The following is a 20,283-nucleotide window of genomic DNA, read 5'->3' on the forward strand; positions in this document are numbered from 1 at the left end:
AATAAAAATAAAAAAGTCTGAGATTAGAGGGCTGGGGAGATGGCTTGGTCAGTAAAGTGCCTGCTATGCAAGCATGAAGACCTGGCTTTAACCCAGAACCACGTTTAAAAAAGAAAAGTCATCCTGGAATTATGGAGCATGCTTGTAATCCCAGAAAGGCACAGATAGGCTGATCACTAGAGCTTGCTGGCCTAGTGGAATAGACAAACTTCAGGTGAAAGTGAGAGATGCTATTTCAATAAACAAGGAAGAAAGTAATTGAAAAACATCTGAGGATGACCCCTGACCTCCTCATATGCATAGGTACCACCCCTCCCCCAGTGAAGCTGCATACACACAAGAACACACCCATACTCATGAGTTGAGTTCACAGGGAAGGAAAATGGCTTCAGATCATTTAGTATCACTCCTACTGATTGGGCATAAGTTTAATGCTCCATTCATAGGCTTTAGAAATGTAAGGACATTCCAAGTTGCTGTACCTGCCTCCTTCCTACCTATGGACTTGGATACTAGTCATCCAGGCTGGGATGTAGGTCTGGGCCTATTTCAGTGTCCCAGAGTAGACTGCCCTTCAACTTAACACTTTGTAATGAGGTGAGACTTACCAGCCTCACCCCACTGGCAGGGTCTCCTCCAGTACTGGCCACATTTGCTGATTTGTTTGACTCTATCCTCCTCTCTCCCAGTAGACTCATGTTGTTTCTACTAGGCCATCTCCCCTTCTTTGGTCCATTCCAAGCCTGGCTATTCTTGGGTCAAGTTTCTGAGTTTGCCCACAAAGCCACCTTCCTGCTAGGGACCACAGTGCTGAGCAGAACTTTTCAATCAAGAGGTCTTCACTCCCCCATTCCCAGAGATGAACTGCTTCTGGCTGTCATACCCACACAAGGCCTTACAAATCCTGCTCCTGCTAGGCTCCTCTAGGGCTCATTTATTACTCTATGCTCCAGACCTGTTTCTTCCTCCAAGAAATCCTAACTGTATTTATCTTCTTTTAAATTTTTTTCCTTTATTATTATTATTTATTACAATTTATTCACTTTGTATTTTGACTGCAGCTCTCTCCGTCTCTTCTCCCCACCGTATCCCTCCCCTAGTCCACTGATAGGAGAGGTCCTCTCCTCTTACTATCTGACCCTAGCCTATCAGGTCTCATCAGGTCTGTCTTGATCCTCTTTCTCTGTGGCATGATAAGGCCACCTCATCATGGGGAGGTGATCAAAGAGCAGGCAACCGAGTCCATGCCAGTGAGTGCCCCTGATCCCCTTACTAGGGTACCCACATGGAGACTGAGCTGCTCATCGTCTACATCTGAGCAGGAGGTCTAGGTCCCTTCCATGCATGGTCCTTGGTTGATTCATCAGTCTCTGCAGGGGTCCCTGGGCCAGATTTTTTTTGGCTCTGTTGGTCTCCTTGTGGAGCTCCTGTCACCTCCAAGTATTTCTATCTCCCCCTTCTTTCATAAGATTCCCTGCACTCTTCCCAAAGTTTGGCTATGAGTCTCAGCATCTGCTTTGATACCCTGATTGGTAGAATCTTTCAGAGGCCCTCTGTGTTAGGCTGGTTGTGCTCTTCTTGATTGGGAAAATAGAATTTAAGTCCAAAACAAAACAAGGTCTGCAAAGGTAACGTAATTATGATGTAGGCAGACAATTTGGACAAAATGTTGCAGTATCCCTCAGTGTCTGAATGCATGTCAGGAACAAAATCACCCACTGAATGAGCATGAGCCAAGGATACTCCACAAGTCAATAAACATAAAAACAAGAGGACCAGCAGGTCAGTTCGTCCTTTGAATGATTTTATTTGCATTTACAAAAGAAGTTGACAGCATGCATATTACAGGATGCTGAATTCCCTGTGGAGGCAAACATGATCCAGCTCAGTACTCTTGAAACATGGGCTAGGTAGTGGCTTCCAGGCTGGACTTTTTGCATGCTAGTGTCTGTCCTTCAATACTGTGTGGGCCAGCAACTACAGACCTCCAGGAGAAAACTCTGAATGATAGTGCATCTGCAGAACACTTCAAAACACAGACTGGGGAATCAGGAAAACCACATGTTCATACATTCTGATCACTTCAGTAACCACAGAATTCCAGAGGGCTTCATACAGTGTACATATCTAGATTTCCTTAAAGGGCTTTCCTCAAAGAACAACAGAACCTCCATGTATTAACCATGGCAGCTTGCAGGGTTTCCTTCCTGCAAGATTATCACATACTAATAAGGTATGTCCCAACTACAGAAAAATGCTGTGGACAGGGGCTCTCAGACCAGATCCCTGCTACCAATCTACAGTGTGCAGGGAGCAAATAACCCTATGAGGCTCCTTTCTCTGTCTCAGCAAAACAGACTTGGACTGGACCTTACTGCCTCATACTGGTTTGTTGTGACAGTGACATAAGGTGAGGGGTGAATGGAAGGAAAGTTGTATGAGTCAAGAGAAAGCCATTATCAGACCGTGCCTGTCCCCAGCTAAGGTTAACTCCTCCTGGGAGCACTTGTGGAGCAGTTGAAGGTGCTAATACTTTCTGGATGAAGTGTAGCCAGAGAACTGGCATCCAACAAATACTTTGTATCCATGCTGCTTTGCACTTGGTTAAAGACCCCAGGGTCATGATTTTCCTGGGGTTTGCTTCCTTCATTTTACAGACAAGGAAGAGGACAGTAAGAGTTTAAACAGTATCTCTAAGGTCATGTGATCTGAAGAGAGCTGGATCAAAATGGAAGTTTCCCTGAGCTCAGGCCTAATATCCACTTACCACCTTGCCCTGTCTTTTCAAGCTAGGCTGGAGAGATCTGCTCTCACTCTAGGAAGAGTTAACCTCACACCTACTGTCAGGAGTAGTCTTATCTAGATGCTAATTCGATCTATTGCTCACTGGCTTGGGCATTGGGGTTGCCGTCAGCATGCGTTTTCAGAGCGTTTTGGCCCTTTTGTTGCCTGCATTTGCATCTTTATATCCCACAAAGTTCACTGACTTTTTACTTTAGCTGAAGACAAACCTTCATTAACCTGCTGTTAGCAGAAGCTTGGAGATCCAGGTTCTTGCCAGTCTTGTCCCCTGTGGTCAGGGCCTTACTTCTCAACCAAGGATGACAAGGTCCAGTAGGACTCCAACGCCTGTGGAGTTGGCGAGTAGGGTTGGTGAGTAGAAATACAGAGATTTGACTCCTTGTGGGATTCTATTCTCTGAAGACTAGAGAACATTGTAGCTAGCTGTGCCTAAGATTTGGGCACTTGGTATATATTTGTCAACTGCATCTCACAGTCTGAGGCATCTTTTGTCCAAAGCCCTTTGCAGAGTCCTGTATGTGGGGTTACAAAATAAGGGTAACTTTGAGGATCAATATTGGGGGAAGGGAAAAATCATGGACACACTCTAGAAGTAAGCCTTGTTCTCTAGACTCTTCTTCTCAAACTTTTGCTTGAGCTCAGAGACCAGAGAGGACTGGACGGGGACTCCCACAGGCTTGGGTGTGGGTAACTGTTGGGGTGCTTGTGGGGTAAGGGATCCAGAGACAGTTGGCACTGTCTGTTGGGCAACTGTGCTGGATGCCATTTTGGGGGGTGGCGGGAGAGCTGGTGCTGTGGGGAGCACTGTGATTCCTGCTCTGCTGTTATTGCAGTTCTCATTGGGAGGATCATCTTTGAGTATAAACTTGTTAGCAGCCTTGGTCCTCCTGAATTTGAGCCACTCTATGCGAACAGTGTGGGGCGCAGGGCTGGGCCTTCTACGGAGAACTCGCCGCACAGGCAGGACCTTGTTGGACTTCTTGTTCCGCCAGAAGGTGGCTGTGGAGATGATCACGGTTATGGCCACAACAATGGCCATGACACCAGCTAACACACCCACAGCCTTCATGGGATTGTCCTTGGTCTGTATCAGGAAAGCAGCCATGGAGCCTCGGGACAGCGTCTGGAAGAGAAATTCACCCTTCATTCAACTGCTTCCTCCTCTTCCCTGGATGACAGTGATTGTATGAGTTTCCCTGAACCTGAGAGGTTTAGTATCTTGCTCCAAGGCAAGAGAACCTCAGGCAAACTAAAAATGAGACAAACCACAATAACCCTTTTCAGATTTCAAAGTTCTGCTTTCCTGGAGTGTTTCTTTGAAACAGCAGAATATTGCTTGTCTTTGATTACAGGGAGGCCAGCAAAACCAAGTGAACCAGAAACCTCTTAAGAGATGAGTTCCTTCCAGACACTGAGCTGAGAACTACACATAATGATTTTACTTCTACTTTCCAGCACAGGAAAGGTAATGGAGGCTTGGATAGCCCAGAGTCATGCCACTAGTTAAGACTGAAACTAGAATTTCAATTTTATTTGCAAGTCTGTGAGTTTGAGTTCACAGAAATTGCATAATAGGATTCAGTATCCTTTGGCAGACCACAGCCTTGTACTCACCTCTGGGTCTGTGATGTCGATCTTAAGTAAGGCTGTTGTGCTGAAAGATGGGGAGCCCCGGTCCTTGGCCTGCACCTGCAGGGACCATGTGTAGTCCCCACTGGGTGTGAAGTTGTGTAGGGCCTCTAAGGAGCGGATGGAATTCTTAAGCCTGATTTCCCCGGTGTGTGTATCAATGTCAAATACATTGGCTGGCTCTGCACGGGTGATGGAGTAATCCACCAAGTTGTTTGGCTCCTCTGCATCCTGGTCTGTGGCCTGGGAGGCGGGGGGATGGCACTTGGGAAGATATCCATGCACATTGGCTAAATGAGTATATAAAGTGGGGCTTTCTGGGTTGATGGGAAAGGATTCCATACCTATTTGCAGTAGATGGAGTTAGGGAAAGAGAATGAATGTACTACTCCGAGCCATGGTCAGTGTTAGGCCCTGCCCTGTGCTGCGGCTTCACTCCCAGAATAAGTCTATAGAGTGGGGTTTAGTGACTCCTTATTATATATGCAAAGATGAAAGCTTGGGTCCAGGATGAAGCGGAAGGGGGATACCTGGCATTCAAACAGGTCTGTTGGAATTCAGAACGCATGCCTTCTCTGCATTGATAAGATAATGCGCTGTGGGAATAACATGCTTTGAAGGCAGGCATGTCAGTTCCATGAATTCAGGCAAACCCAACACACAGGCCCTCTGAACATGAGGTGTTTCATTAGTGATACCTTTTTTCTTAGGGGAGTTTTCTATTTGGGGTGGAGAAGAAGCTATGTAAAATATCATGTAGTCCATTGCCCTTAGCAGGATACAATTATTTTAAGTTAAATTTGTATGGCCCAATCGGAGGTGCTCAGCTGCCTCTGAAACCCACCTCAATTTTCACTGGGGTCCCCAGCACCATTGTCTTCTCCTGGATGCTCTGTACAAACTGGGGGTAATGGTCATTGACATCCAACAGAGTGACAAACACCTCAGCCAGGCTGTACCTCCCATCCATATCTTCTGCCTTCACATAAAAGTTGAACCTTGAAGTGCTCTCAGCATCTAGGGTGGCCCAGGGCTGAGTATAGATAAGCCCCGTGGATGGGTGAATCAAGAACCTGCCAGATACAGAAGGCGGAAAGCCTGGGGACTCATGCATACATGTGCATTCATGTCCCTGCCTACACACACATTCATTCCTGCAGTTACAAGATGCATCCAAAGTCCTCAATGAGACATTGGATAGCTTCTCCAAGCATCCCACCTGCTCCTCTCCCATCCTTATGGGCTGACTCTAGGGGACAGATGCAGCTGTTGATTATTGAGTTCAACAACCCAAATCATAGCCCATACTCCTTACCCCTGTCCTGTCACAGCCACACCCCACACCCATCTTATTCCTGCTCACCTGCCTTTTGAGGTCACTACCTATGCTCCAGGCTGTGACCACAGCGTTCTCTTTTTCCTGTCACCTCAGTAGAGTGTCCCTTATCTTCACCTCAGGCTATCCATGGTTTACTTTCTTTCCTTATTCTGTACCCTGGGATGCTTACATTCCTAATTTAGCTCTTATCCTTTTCCAGGTGGTTCTTGCCACAAGCAGAGACTCCCTTCACCCAAAGCCCCATAAACTCCTTGCCTGCAGCTTTGTCTGGGGTTCTGGATCTACTTACAGGTCTGACCCGGACCCATAGATGGAATACTGGACTTCGCCCCATGGTCCTGTATCTGGATCCACAGCCTGGAAAAACCAGAAAGCTCCTAATGGCACCAGCACTGTGGTGAGGCATGGCAGTTCCTGTAGCTGAAGGCAGCTCACAGTGGAAATATGGCGGAGCCTAGCATGTGTCCAGCTGGGGAGAAAGTGGCCTGTAGGCTGCATCCTAGTTTTCTTCTGGGAGGTGTCAAATATAAGAGAACCCAAAAGTCTTAAATCTGGAAGATATTGGTTCTGCTTTCATAAATGTAGGGGAGAGAGGGATGGAATTCAGGTCCCGTGCTTGGGGTTTGCACATATATCCCGCTTATAACTAGTAGGAAGTGGCCAAGCTGCTTCTATAACACATGGCAAAGATAAGAATATACAGCCTTATGAGCAGATGATAAGAGACGCTGCCTTCTGCCATGGTGTAATAGTCCTCCCTCATCTGCTGCATAAGAAGTGAGGGAAGACACAGCCTACCATTAGGTGAAGAATCAGAGACTAGAAGGGGCACACCGAATGACTGTAGATCTTGTGAGCCAGTCCCCAACCTACTGTGACAGCCACCACACTGGAGCCCCCTGGGGCATTCTCTGGAATCCTGGCAATGTAGTACTGAGAGGTGAACTTGGGGACGTTGTCATTGGTGTCCAGAAGCTGGATTACAATGTCTGCTGTGGAACTGAACTTCTCCGGGGTATTCACTTCAATGGCCAGGAGCTAGAGAAAGACCCAGAAAAACTTTTGTCTGGGTGGGCAGTTATCCCACTAAGAGCCCACTGTCACCTCCCTCCTTAGACCCGGCCTTACAACCATGTGCTCATCTCTCCATCTTTTGTTGCTGTTGTGTTGCACCTTTTCGGAGTTCTGGTTCTTATTACATTCTTCAGCCTTAAATTTACAATCCTTCTTCCTCAGCCTTCTGACTGCTACGATTACATGCATGTAGCACCACATCCATCGTGTACCCCATCGTTTCTACGTCTCCTGGGGTGTCATCCCTGCTCCCATTTTCACAGTCTCACATCATCCCACCCTCATGAGTCTGAAATGCTAAAGTCCTTATCACTCTCATTGGTATTTGTACTTGGGCCTGGGATAGCTACTGTTGTTTTCTAGTTCTTTGGATCTACATATTTCTTTGCAATGCAGTTGTTCCTATACATTTATTTTTCTGGATACAAACCAGTATAGTTTACAAGGTTTATTAAGTTTTCTCACCAAAGGAAATTCTAGGTAAGGGTTAACTTGGCTTGACTAGACAAAGTGGCACATGAGTACTATCTCAGTACTCAGGACATGGAGGCAGGGAGATTGTGAGTTTGAGGTCAGCCTGGGCTACACAGTGAGCTCCAAGTTAGCCTGGGCTATATGGCAAGACTCTGTGTTAAACAAACAAACAAAAAAACAAATAAAAAAACACAACCAAAAACTACAATGAAAAAGCTTGAGTTAGGTGGGATGGCATTAAAGTCTTCATTGTCTTAAGGAGGATTCAAATTTTTAAAGCCGGGAACACCCTCCTATCCTTTCCTTCCTTAGATCCTTCTGTGAAAACTTGCATTTTTTTAATTTAACTTTTGCATATTTCTCATTAGGGTAATTCATATGAATGTTGCTTTAGTTTCTTTTGTGAAAGTGTTGTTTATTCCATTATATTCACATTCTCTACCCCTCTTCACTCCATGAGGAAACCATTGTGTTTGGAGTGGTGACTCTGTGTTGTGGTTTTTCTTTATTTATGAGTCTTCCAATTATTTCTCTTAGATTTTTCTAAGAAAATAATCCCATGTTTTCTAACAAAACTATACTCCTCTTAGCTCCCCTTTTCGAAACATGGCAAACTATATTGGTAACGTACTCTTGACTCCCCATTCCTTACATTCCCGAGCCAGAGGTGGTTTAGAAGCTGGCACCTCATTAAGGACCAGGCTATGAGCACTTTGCAGAAGCTGGGGGTAAGGACATCTCCACCCCCACCCTCAACCTAACTCCAGTTTTGCACATGCGTGCAAGATAGGCAGGGACCCTTTTGGCTGAATAGAACCACTCAGGGATGGGGGTCACAGTGATCCCCCCACACTGAATTCAGACAGTGGTGTGAGCTAGCCTACTCCCAATCCAACTTTCCATTCATGGCAGCGTGAAGCATGGCCTACCTTGAAGGTTAACAACTTAGACTTTTCAAAGTCAATGGCGGCCGAGTTTTCCACTATGATGGTGACTTGAGCTTCATTCAGTACTGTCTGTGGCACCACACGGAAGATGCCTCCAGGTCCCACCAGCCTTAAGTTGAATTTGGCATTGGCTCCCTGGGCAGTGTAGTTTGAAGAGAGGAAATAAAAGACAAATGAGAATAGAAATGCATTATATATTTGGGCTAGGGGAAGAGCCCTTACATACCCTAAGCAGTAATAGTCTTTGTAGAGGTGAGTTGATTAAGGATCAGACTTAGCAGCACGTGATGATTAAGCAAGGTAAGACATGAAGAAGGCCTGGTCTGTGCTGAGCATGGGAGGAGGCAGAGACATTTACAGATGTGCAGATCTGACACTGAGAAAAATCAGATGCTGAGGCCTTTTTTCTTTTTTTTTTTTTTTCTTTTTGTCCTGGTTAATTACTTTGTAACTGATTATGACTTTCTAATCAGATAGTATGGGACTGACTGCCATCCCTCTGCTACCTTTTAGTTGAACCATATTGTTTTATTCCTTTTGTAACTTCCCTGATCCCTCTCACTGAAACAAACATTGATGCAGACCCAGTTTCAAAGGCACAGGGACACACCTGGTCAGAGTCATTGACAGTGATCTTGAGCCCACGAAGGATCTCCCCCTGGGGTGGGTGCTCATACATGGATATTTCAAACTTGTTCTGGGGCCCATTCTCTCCATAGAAGGTTGGAGGGTGGTTGTTGAGGTCCACAATCCTGATGGTGACTGGGACCATGGCCTGAGCGCCTGGGCTTCCTGGAGAGCTGATCTCCATCACCTTCAATGGAAACAGATGGCTATGGTTGTGGGGCAGACAGACTGTTACTGGTCCCAAGAATGTTTCCTCCTGGTATTCATACCCTGGTAATTCCTCTCTTTAAGTGTGGCCTGGCTTGACAAATTGCTTTTGACTGACAGCTTGGTTAGGTTTCAAGAGATTATAATTCCATTCTGCTAGCTGAATTTCTCTTTCCCAAGGCTTTTATGAAGCAGACTGCTATGCTAGAGAGTCTAAGGATGGTATAAGGAGCTAATTGTAACCCATACACAACAGCTACCAAGCAACTGAGTTATAAAAAAAAAAAAAGCGAACCAGACAGCCAATCCTTCCCCAGCTAAGCCTCAAGTGAGATCCCAGTCCTTACTACCTGACTGCAGCTACGTGAATGACTTGGAATCCAAGATCCAGCCACGCTGGACCTGGACTCCCTACTCCACACACTGCATGAGATGAATGTACACTGTCTCAAGCCACTAAGTTTGCGGTGATTTCTCACAAAGTATTAGATAACTCATATAGGCTGTAAAACCAAGACTGAGTGTTCATATGCACCCCACAAAACAAACATCCTCTTTCCAGGGCCCCTTTCCTGTGTTATATAAGGATGTCCTGCTTCTAAGAAGATATCCTAAAACAGTGTTTCTCCATCTTCCCAGTGCTGGGACACTTTAATACATCTCCTTATGTTCTGATGACCCCAACCCCAAATTTTTTTTTGCTGCTACTTCATAACTAATTTTGCTACTGTTATGAACTGTAATGTAAATATTTGTGTTTTCCCATTGTAAAAGACCATTGTATTTTGGGAATCATGACCCACAAGTTGAGAACTACTGCTCTAAAATGACCCTCCTAGTCTCCATTCCACACCTGTCTGCCGCTCATTCCTTCTCAGAAGCCTTTGCATGCTATTCCTCTTTCCTGTCCCTTTTAGTTCTTACCCATTCCTATTTAGATTTTTTACACACACTTCCACACTGAATCTAGCGCTACCACCTTAGCTTGAGAGGCTCAGGTCCCTTGGTTATGTGACTTAGTCCTTGGCAAATTCTCACTGATTTCTCCAGTCCCTGCTGATTCCTCCACCTGCTCCCCACAGCCTCCTCTCCCTTAGCCTCTGATGCTCCGCAGATGTAGACTTTGCCAACGGCTCCTCTCTTGACACTACCATCCTCCAGGGGGAATATCTTGTTCCTTCCACGCCTCTCCTAGTTCTGCTTTAGTTGATGTCACAGAACACCCTGACTAAAAGAAACCTGGGAGAGAAAGGGGTTTATTCTCGCTTATTGTTTCAGGTAGTTAAATCACTGCTGGGAAGTTACATTAGCAGCTGGTCACATCACGTTCACAGTCAAGAGTGAAAGGAGTGTATGAGCTCATGTTGCTGGCTTGCTCCTGTTTAGAACACATCTAGCTTTCTCTTTCTCTACTTGTGTTGAGTCCAGGGCCAAGGCAGTAAAATTACGCTCCTTCTGCATTGCCATTAATCCTGCTCGTCTCTCTTTGCGAGTGTTCGCTGCAGCCTGATGTAGGTGTTCTGTGCAGTAACATTTCAGTCCCTCCCCAGACTGAGCCCTTGGGTCTTAGCTCTTTTGTTGCTCTCCAGGACTGGAGACTGGGTGGGACAAGCTGAAATAACGTGGTGTCACCTGTACATGAATCTCATACACCTCTTTCCGAAGCTGGGCAGGGCTCTGAAGGACGGAGATGGCTCCAGATGTCTCATTAATTTCAAAGGCGCCATCACTCTCTGTCACAGAAAAATGGCCTGCAGTTTAGCACAAGGGCACAGGTAGGGGAGTAATACCACATATTCCTCTGGCCTCTCAGGGAGGGCTTTAGTCCTCATAGATTGTAATTCTATCCACCATCTGTTTCTTACCCTCTCAGAGGGGCCAAGGAACTCGTCTAAGGTCCCTCAGCCATTAAAGATCTGGACTTGAACTTTTTCCCAGCCTTTTCTTATACACAATAGTGTGTGTGTGCATGTGTGTGTGTGTGTGTGTGTGTGTGTGTGTCTGTGTCTGTGTCTGTGTCTGTGTGTATTTGTATAAAGGGAAACAAGAAGAGCTAAGGAGAGAAGGAGATAAGAAAAGGAAGATGAAGAGAGGGGAATGGAAGGAGGGGGAGAAAAGGACAGAAAGGAGAAGGAGCAGATGTAGGGTATAAAGGAGAGGTGAGGAGGGGCATGGGGTGAGTGTGCTGTAACTGGGGGATGGTTTCAGAGGGGGTGGGGAGGGAAGACACCTTGAAAGAGTGTCATTCAATTATCTGCTCAAGTCAAAAAAAAAAGAAAAAGGGTGAGGACAAAACATAGCAATCCTAAAAGTGTGAGAAATGTTGCTGCTCATGCTACTGGTGATTGTGTCCAGGGCAAAGAGAGAGAGAGAGTGTACAGGGCTCTCAGGAACTGGCCTGTTCTCTCTCACTGGGTATAATGACAAGCAGGTATAGAGCAAAGTTGTCATTTGAGGGGACTGGCCTCACCCCTGCTCCCAGCTTCTTGTCATCCTGGTCCCATAGGTGAGGAGACCAGGTTCCAGTTGCCCAGAATCAGAGCTGTGGCAGAGAGTTGCCCTTACTTACCGTTCAAGAGCCTGTAGAGGATGCGGTTGGGTTTGCCTCGGTCCCCGTCTATGGCAACCACCGTCAGCACCTCGGAGCCCTTGGAGAACAGGGGCCGCTGTCTGAGGCTGATGATGAGGTAGGTATTTCCTCTAACCCAACCCTGCCGGGTCATGGGGATATCATCCCACTCAGGAAAAGAGCTAGGCTTTGGGTGGCTCTGAAGGTAACCCTGCTGTGACCTGCTTAGGGCTTGCTGCACCTGGCCTAAGGGAACCATCTGAGTGAACTTCACCACACCCTTCCCCCCCCCCCCCCCCATCAAAACCCTTGGCCTCCTAACTGATTCCTAGCAAGCCTCTCTGGGGTGACGCTGGCTAGCATGTGGTGAGTCCAGCGATCCCCTGAGAGCCACACAAGGAACACACTCACCGGAAGGGTGTCCTCATATACATAACCGTAGTAAGGTGTGCCCACGAAAATAGGGGCCGTGTCTTGAACATCTTCCACATTGATGGTGACGGTGGTGATGGCTGAGAACGTCACATCAGCCCCTCGGAGCCTGCCCCCACCATCCTGGGAAGAAATTGGCCAAAGAAAGGTGAAGACAAGCCGGCCTCAGGGTAACAGGCTCCACTTGAATGAGACTCCTGCCACTTCCTGGCTGTGAACCCAGCTGGCCCCTTTCAGTGTCTGTTTGCTTTTGGGTCTCTGGAGTCTATTCTCCTTTCTAAGCAGTGTTGGGCACGCCAAAGAAATGATGCATGGAAGTTTTAAGTCGGGTGTCTGGCAGATTTCTTTGAATACAGGGTTAATTAACTCTCCAGGTACGTTATGTGTAATAGTGCCAAAGGAGAAGGTATCAGACCTAAATTCCTGCTCTTAGCTGGAAACCAAGCCTCAAGCAACTCCTAAGACTCTTCCACATGTCCAGTCTATGCTAGGGCCCAGGGGGTCCTGGAAACATGACTTGGGCCTTCCTCTGTTTAAGAGTAAAGGAACTGAGCAGCTAGCAGGTAGAGTGGCACCCAGCCTCCTGGTACAGACCAGGAAGGTGGCCTATGGCAAAGCAATGATCTGAAAGGCAGCTTCCTGCAGAAGAATCCAACAGGCCTAATGGGACAGCTGGCTTTTCCTTTTCCCTGGGGCAAGAAGCTTGGGAGAGCACCTGCTGACTCTCAACTTCCCACCAAGTGCTTTACAAACTCAAGTGAGGGGTGTCACTACACTTCAAAAATTGGCACTTGAGGAAACTGGGCTGAGAGAAGGTAGTCTTTGGCACAGCAAGGAATAGCCGCAAGAGCCAGCCTAGCCAGTGAGAGGGAGGCAGTGGAGGTTATAAGAGGGACACAAATCTCTGTGTTATGACTATCTAGGCTGTGAAGGGACCTAACTGTTAAGTTTCTAGGCAGTCATATGGCATCCCCCAGAAGGAAATGTGGCCTCTCTAGCCTAAAGACACCAGCCTTCCTAGAATATGTGTTCAGGCAGAAGAAATTGCACAGCTGCCTCCTGGATCCTCTTTGCCCACATTATGTCTCCTGCTCTTAAAAATACGCACTCCTTCAGAGAACCTCACTGTGCTCTAACCTAGCAAAGACTGAAGTTACTACTGGATGTTCCCACTATATCTTCTTTTGTTACCTTGGCAACCACAGTGACAAAATGAGCCCTCGACTTCTCATAGTCCAGTGTGGCCCCAGCCTGGAGGCGCAGCACACCGCTGTGGCGGTCCATGGTGAACTTGGAGGAGTGTAGGTTCTGTAAAATTACGGAACAGCTGAACTCGGGGAGGAGCCAGGCCACACCAGGAGTTCTTGCTCTGACAAGTGAGGGATTCATTTGACTTCTTTGCAGAAACTCTGGCTTCCAGGTTTAGTTTCCAAGTTCAAGACCCCTGCCTGTATGAACTCAAGGTTTTCCTTCATCAGTATTTCTCAGTCTTTCTACACCTTCAGTCAAAACCAGCTCATTCCGTCCCAGAAAAACCTGCTCACTTGTAGCAGTAAGAAACATTTAAAGAATGTTCTGACATGGTTGAAGCTGAGGCGTAAGTGTAGTAGTGAAAGAGAGAGATCTGGGGACCTTTCAACCATAACAGGTAAATGGCTGTGGAAATTATGTGTAGTATCTAACAGGAGATGGGGAGTAATCAGGAACAGGCCATAAAAGCATGTGCCTCAGCTCTTCCAGTTGGGGAAGGCCAGGAAATAGGCTCCAGATACTGGAATGAGAGCTTTACACATGTTTAATCCTCATGATGGTTGAATAAGCAAACCAATGCTTCTCTTCCCCATCTTACACATTAAAAAGCTCAAGTAGAAGAGTTAAGAAGTGTGTTGGAAGAATATGGGTGGTCGGTGTGTGTTTGTGGGCAAGGGTCTCTAGTTGCTATGAGTTCAGAGGATTTCTCTAGAACCAGTAGTTTTAGCCATGATGCTATATTTCTTTGAGAATCCTTAGAGCAGTTGAGCAAATATGGAAAGAAGAGGAATTGCTACAAAAACAGCAGCCATGTGAGGGTGGACAGCTGCTCCTGGGAGACCAAGAGAAGGCAGAGGTTTGGAGAGAAGCCTCCATCTTTGCCAACACAGCAAAAATGGATAGGAGTGAGGGCTGGGGTATCCTGGCTTTCTTTTTGGCATAGATCCTTCTCCTCTTTCCTATTGACCTCTTGCATCCTGTGTGGGTTCTAAGTAGCCACAATTTCTTTAAGGAAAGGAGTGGGGAGAGTAGAGAGCTGAGGGTACTAGAATCCTAGAGAGAGGAAGGGGCTGGTCCAACTCTGAGGAAGCCAAGATGGATCTACTAGGGGAAAAGGTCTTTTATCTCTTTTTGGTCTTCAACACTGTGGGGTACCCTTGAGAACAGAACAGAAACACTGTTGAGCATGTGGGGGCTAGCTGGTGATGGAGGGGGGGACCCAGATGTCCTCTCCATCTCAAGGCCCTGGCTGCATCCTGTGTGTCCCAGGATGTTACCTGTAGGAAGTAGCTGACACTGCCTCCAGAGCCCGTATCCTTGTCCTCTGCATGGACCTTAAAGATGCTGCTCCCAGCAGGTATGTTCTACGGGTCACATACAGAGAAAGGTCAGTGTTCATGACAAGACCATGGGCCAGAGGCATGGGGGCCATGGACCAGAGGGATCAGCAAGTGACTATAGAATGGTGAGGAGGCGGTGACAAAGTGCCCAGCAGAAATAGAAAGGCACAAGGACAGAAGCGGAGGGAGCGGATACAAGGAAAAAGGAGGAAAAGGAGGTGGGACAGGAAGTCAGAGATGTCCTCAAAGGGAGAGTGAGAAGCAAAAACTAGGCCCCTAAGGGCTAAAGATTTAAATATGAAGTACTCCTTTATAAACAAAGACATAGCTCATAAATGCAGACATATTCAGGACCATAAACATGGACCTCTTCAGGATCACCTGAGAACACACACACACAGTTTACAGCAAGATGGAGTATCTTCCACCCCTGGCTTGACTTAGAAAACAAGTTTTGATATGTGTTTGTGAATGTGTGTGTGCACTTGTGCACATGCTACAGCCCTTATATGCAGGTCAGAGGACAACTTGCAAGAGCTGATTCTCTCTTTCCACCTTGTAGGTCTTGGGGGTCAAACTCAGATGGTCAAGCTTGTTGGCAAATGCCTTTACCCACCCACCTATCTGAGTGGCCCCTTGGTGAACATTAGAAAGGAGACAATTGTTCTCTTGCATCATAGAGCAGAAGACAAACAAGGTGACCTTTTAGAGTTTTTTGTTTGTTTGCTTGTTTATTTGTTTTTGGAAAGATAACAAATGAGTGGCGGCTGTTCTTCCAGAGAATCTGGGTTCGATTCCCAGGACCCACATAGTGGTTCATAATCATCTGTAACACTGGCCTCCTCAGGCACTGCACACACGTGGGGCACAGACATACATTCAGGCAAAACACTTAATGCTTATAAAAATAAACAATAAAAATTTTTAAAGAGTTTATGTGAGTGACCCAGTACAGTAACTTCAAATTTTTCACTCTGTCTTAAGGATTCTTTTTGTAATAGGGAAAAACTTAGGGCCTCAAGCATTATTGGCTAGTTTCTATGTCACTGAACTTTACCCCCAGTCTGGAGACAGAAGGATCTCAGGTATATACAGGAGGACCAGAATTCAAGCTCATCCTTGCTACATATTAGAGGTGTCTCAAAAACAAAAAGCCAAAAATCGTTTGGTTTTGGTGACCCCTTTTGGCGACACTCTTGCTTCCCAAGTAAAATGTCTACAGATATGTGTCTCCACATCCAGCTTGAAAAAAAAATCAAAATTAAAGTTGGAAACCATGTCTGTATGAGGCTGGAAAAACAGCTCAGTGGTTTAGAGCGCTTGTTCTGGGTGCAGTTACCAACATCCACATGGCAGCTAAGAATCATCCGTAACCCCACTTTCAGGAGACCTGACCCCTTCTTCTGGCCTGTGCAGGCACTGTGCACGTGGTGGGCATGCAGTCACACACACAGGCAATAAATACGTAAATGTTTTTTAAAAGCTATACCTAATGGCTGAAATTTCTTATGGCAGCAGAAATTTAAAGCACAAGTATCCAGATATAAGGGAATTCTTTGTTCTATCTGTGTATGATGAGCTGCTCACTTGATAGAAGCTATTAAAATGATGCTGATTACCTAAGCTTGACAATGAAGGAAAAAAAAAATTGTTCCGTTATAGGAAAATAAAAAAAAAACAGGATACAGAAAGCATATTTTTAGAATCACAATTATGTCAAACAAAAGGCATAAAAAACTAATGATCACACATATAAAATATTAAAAATAAATAAACCAAAGTTTAGAGAGGTCTCAAAGTAGGGGAGTGATAATAGCTTTAAAATGCATTAGACATTTCTATAATAACTATGCATTTACAATTATAGTGAAAATAGCAAATGGGTGCATTGAGTAATGGACGGGTGTGCTATACTCTGAGCCTTGGTCCCTTGCATAAATCATAGGAAAGACTTGTGGTTAGGCCATGGGCCGAAGTAGGAGCTTTGTTCCTTTCCAGGGGTCCCTCACTCACCTCTGGAACCAGGATGATGTAAGGCTCCTGGATGAACCTGGGTGGCTCATCATTGGCATCTGTCACCAGTATCACAACTTTCTCAGCCACCTGAAGGTCAGAAGTTGGGGCAGGGAGACCTTTTTAGGAGATACAAAAGATGGCCTCTAAAACCCCCAGATGTATATTTCATATCTCTATCTCTCCCTCTCTCCCTCCCTTCCTCTTTCCTTTCCTCCTTCCCTCCTTCCTTCCTCCCTCCTTCTTTCCATCCTGCTTTTGTTTATTCATGCAACAAATATTCTTAAGCAACCTATTAATAACAAGCAATTTGTTCCACCCTAGAGACAGAGGAACTTTTGATGGTACATTCTCAGGGACCACAGTGGCTTAGATATGGGCCGGAATCAGCACATAGAGATACCATTTAGAATGAAAAATGTAACATACAAGTCCCGAAAGCAATGCCCTAAATAGAACCACCCGAGATATTATGTGCCTATGGCCTGTGCCAACATGTCTTTTGTGTTGAAGGCTGCATCCACAGGCCCTGCAAGGAGCCTGAACTGTGGAGCTGGACAGCTGGGAGCTTCTGGGACAGAAGTCCTCAATCCTTCACCACAGAGTTTTCCAGAGAGAAGAGTCAGAAACAAGCCACAGAGTAGGGGTCAATGTGCAGAGCCTAGAGGTGATGGCCACACCGGGAGTTCAGAGTACAAGAGAGTCTGGCTGGATGCTTGGCAGGATGGATGGGAGAGGAGCACTGGGAGAGGCAGATGGCACCTGACAGGGAGGCCTTGCAGGGCAACTTGGATTTCATCCTGAGGGAGATGAGTGCCAGCTGTCAGCGCGTTCACAACTGGAGAGCAGCCAGATCTACGTTTCACAGTGAAAGTCATGGCAGCACTCCGAATGCGGATTGGGTGGTCAGTTAGCCCCTGAGGCCTGCTGTAATCATGTCAACACTGAAGTGGCTTGCAGAAAGTAGTTGTTGTGGGAGTTGGGGAGAGGAGGGGGAACACCTGGCACCCAGGGCCAAGAGCCAGCAATGATAGATGCTGGCAGATGGGGAGTGAACAGACAGCTTTGGGAAGATGTAGGTAAGACCTGTGTGAAGCGACGCTGAGAGGCCTTGATCTCTGCTTGTCTCTTTCCTTCTTTCACCTATGGCCTCACTGTGCCCCTCGCACGTGGTCACCTTTATTAGGCTTTCACTGTCCTGGGCTTGCTTCGATCAGGGAGCCCCACATCTGGAAGAGGAACTATGTCCCTTTCAGGCTGGGAAACTGTATGATGAAGGCTGACTCACCAGGTTCAGGCCATCTGAAATGCTGATGATGGCTTCGATCTCATCTTCCCTCTGCGAAGCAAAAGGATTGAGTGAGTGTCTAGATTCGGACAAGCTGGGAGCAGCTTAGACTTGAGGTTGTGGTAAGCTGTAGCGCCATCAGAGAAGGCTGTTCTGGGGAACCCAGGAGCTGAACAAGGTGATGCAAGGCCCATGAAGTTCCCTTTTGCCAGGTTTGGGTCTGTATTTGGGAGCACTCTGTGGGTCCAGATTCTCATAGTCCCAGAGGGTTTCTTGTGTCCCCAAGGGATGCTGTCCTGCTAGAAAGAGTGGTACCCTGCTGTAGCCAAGAGAGAAGTCTTCCTTACTTCGCTTTTCCTCTCCCCTCTCATGTCTCTCTATACCTCTCCATACTCCAGGATTTGGCAATGATCTATGTTCATGGTGTCCCAAGTGTTTCCTAAGACTTGGTGGGATCTCTAGGAGGTCACTAGATCCACATGTATGCAGGGCACTGTGCTGGCAGCAGTCTGTCCTCACTATAAAGTCCTCACCTCAGTGGTGAGTGCTCTTTTTCTCCCCAACCCCCCCTTCAACCCCTGCAGCTGACCTGTAGTTTGAAGGTTTTACTGTGGAACCAGAAACCCAGTAGCCTCACAGCTGAGATCAATTTATGTAGGCAAGTGGTGGAAAAGGAAACCTCATGCTCCAACATTCCGGGGTTCAAAGTGCTCAGCATCAGGGGTGTTTTCCAAAGTCAGATGCACTCACTCTCTCATACCCTGTGGCATTCCCTGTGTTTTGTGGGGCTTCTCCAAGGTCAGGCTTTAAAAACCCACTAGGGTAGGATTTTTAAAGCCTGACCTTGGGGGGTAGGAGGCTCTTTAAAAAATGTCTAAGAGCTTTTTGTTGTTGTTAAATATGTTTAAAGATAAGCACAGCTAACAGGTGCCATTGAAAGGATTACCACACTTCACCCTGGAAGAAGGAGGAAGTCTTTGCTAATGAGAATCAATCTAGGGGCAGAGCTGCAGTATGGTGGTCACCCTCTCCCTCATGTCCTTTTCCACAAAGAGCAACACAGAGGTATCTGAACACTAAGCCAGCAACAGCCCAATTCTCTCCTACACTTCTTTGTACCTCTCGGTCCAGCTCTTCCACCAGGGTTATGTTTCCAAAATTGGGATCAACGGAAAAGACACTTCTCGTGCTGGGGTCAAAGCTGATATGGTAGGAGATAGGATCTCCCTCAGGGTCAGTCCCATTTAGGGTGTACACATGCGAACCTGGAAGGAGACAAAGGGAATATCTGGAACCTGGGACCCAACTTTTCTGAAAATAGTGGATGCTCAGAGCATAATAATCCATAATCCATTCAATTATTAATATTCGGTGCCAAGGGGCCAGCCCCCAACCAAGCCTCACATCCGCTGCCTGCTTCCTGCTTCCTGCTTCATCTTTATTCCCAGAGCGATCAGATGTTATAATGAGCCACGTTACAGACTGTGATCTGTACTACAGCCTACGGAGAAGGTGTCTAACTGTACTGACGATCCCTGTCCTGGAATGACTTCTCTCCCAGAAGTTGAAACTGCGAGGGACCCTGGGATCAGGAGCCAAGGAGAGCAACGCATAGTCATTCAGTCTCCTCTTAATGAGGATACACGCTTTTCAGGTCTGAATGCAAGCATATCTGTTCCTCTGCTCACTTCCCAGGAACTACACAAACTGTAACAAAGTAGAGTACATGGCATCTCAGCTGGTTGAAGGTCCTGGGTTTAAATCCTAGACACAGTAGTCTTGTGCAGGCAAATGTCTTTGCCCAAAGTCACACCCTAAAGAGCAACAAGCACCCTACAACTGTGCTTCTGAGGGAGCCAGCCCATCCCATCTTTGGGAGACCCCAGCCCAGTCCCCAGGAGAGGTCCAGTTTGGGTCACCATAGCAGCAGTGACCTTCTTTTTTGCCATTACCCTGGGGCATTCAGAGCACAAACAGGGTACCCCTGGGAACCAACACTGTGTGGCATGGGCACGCCATAGGCTCCAGAGGAGTCCCGAGTGAGTAGTTTCACTGAGTAGTTTCTGGGGAGATTAGTTTCCCTCTAGGGAAAACTGTCTCTGGGAGACTGGGATGGCTGCTGTGGTCAAGGCTACTCTCTTACCTACAGGAGTGTCTTCTGGAAGGCTGAACAGGGCCATGTTTCCGTTGGTGCTGCCCACTCCATTGTCAAAGAAGTGAGGGGCAAAGTTGGCCTGGGCTACAAAAGAAAGAAAGAAAGAAAGAAAGAAAGAAAGAAAGAAAGAAAGAAA

At 46.7% G+C, this 20,283-nt stretch overlaps 1 protein-coding gene across 1 annotated transcript in view; it reads right to left on the minus strand.

The window, feature by feature from the left end:
• Positions 1-1,793: 1,793 nt before the first annotated feature.
• The window catches only part of Cdhr1 (cadherin related family member 1), a 19,188-nt gene continuing 698 nt past the window's right edge, over positions 1,794-20,283 (minus strand). Inside the window, exons 2-17 of the mRNA XM_055597829.1 lie at positions 20,136-20,231; positions 19,112-19,257; positions 17,993-18,043; positions 16,705-16,794; positions 14,629-14,715; positions 13,292-13,408; positions 12,080-12,223; positions 11,669-11,747; positions 10,732-10,832; positions 8,876-9,079; positions 8,248-8,400; positions 6,644-6,808; positions 6,060-6,127; positions 5,276-5,504; positions 4,417-4,674; positions 1,794-3,925 (exon numbers count right to left, since the gene is read on the minus strand). Coding sequence (XP_055453804.1) covers positions 3,389-3,925; positions 4,417-4,674; positions 5,276-5,504; positions 6,060-6,127; positions 6,644-6,808; positions 8,248-8,400; positions 8,876-9,079; positions 10,732-10,832; positions 11,669-11,747; positions 12,080-12,223; positions 13,292-13,408; positions 14,629-14,715; positions 16,705-16,794; positions 17,993-18,043; positions 19,112-19,257; positions 20,136-20,231 — 2,525 coding nt within the window. The 3' untranslated portion in view covers positions 1,794-3,388. The remainder of the gene's footprint in view (positions 3,926-4,416; positions 4,675-5,275; positions 5,505-6,059; positions 6,128-6,643; positions 6,809-8,247; positions 8,401-8,875; positions 9,080-10,731; positions 10,833-11,668; positions 11,748-12,079; positions 12,224-13,291; positions 13,409-14,628; positions 14,716-16,704; positions 16,795-17,992; positions 18,044-19,111; positions 19,258-20,135; positions 20,232-20,283) is intronic.

This window comes from Psammomys obesus, unplaced genomic scaffold (assembly GCF_907164565.1).
Source record: "Psammomys obesus unplaced genomic scaffold, mPsaObe1.curated_primary_1811, whole genome shotgun sequence".
Classification (NCBI taxonomy): Eukaryota; Metazoa; Chordata; class Mammalia; order Rodentia; family Muridae; genus Psammomys; species Psammomys obesus.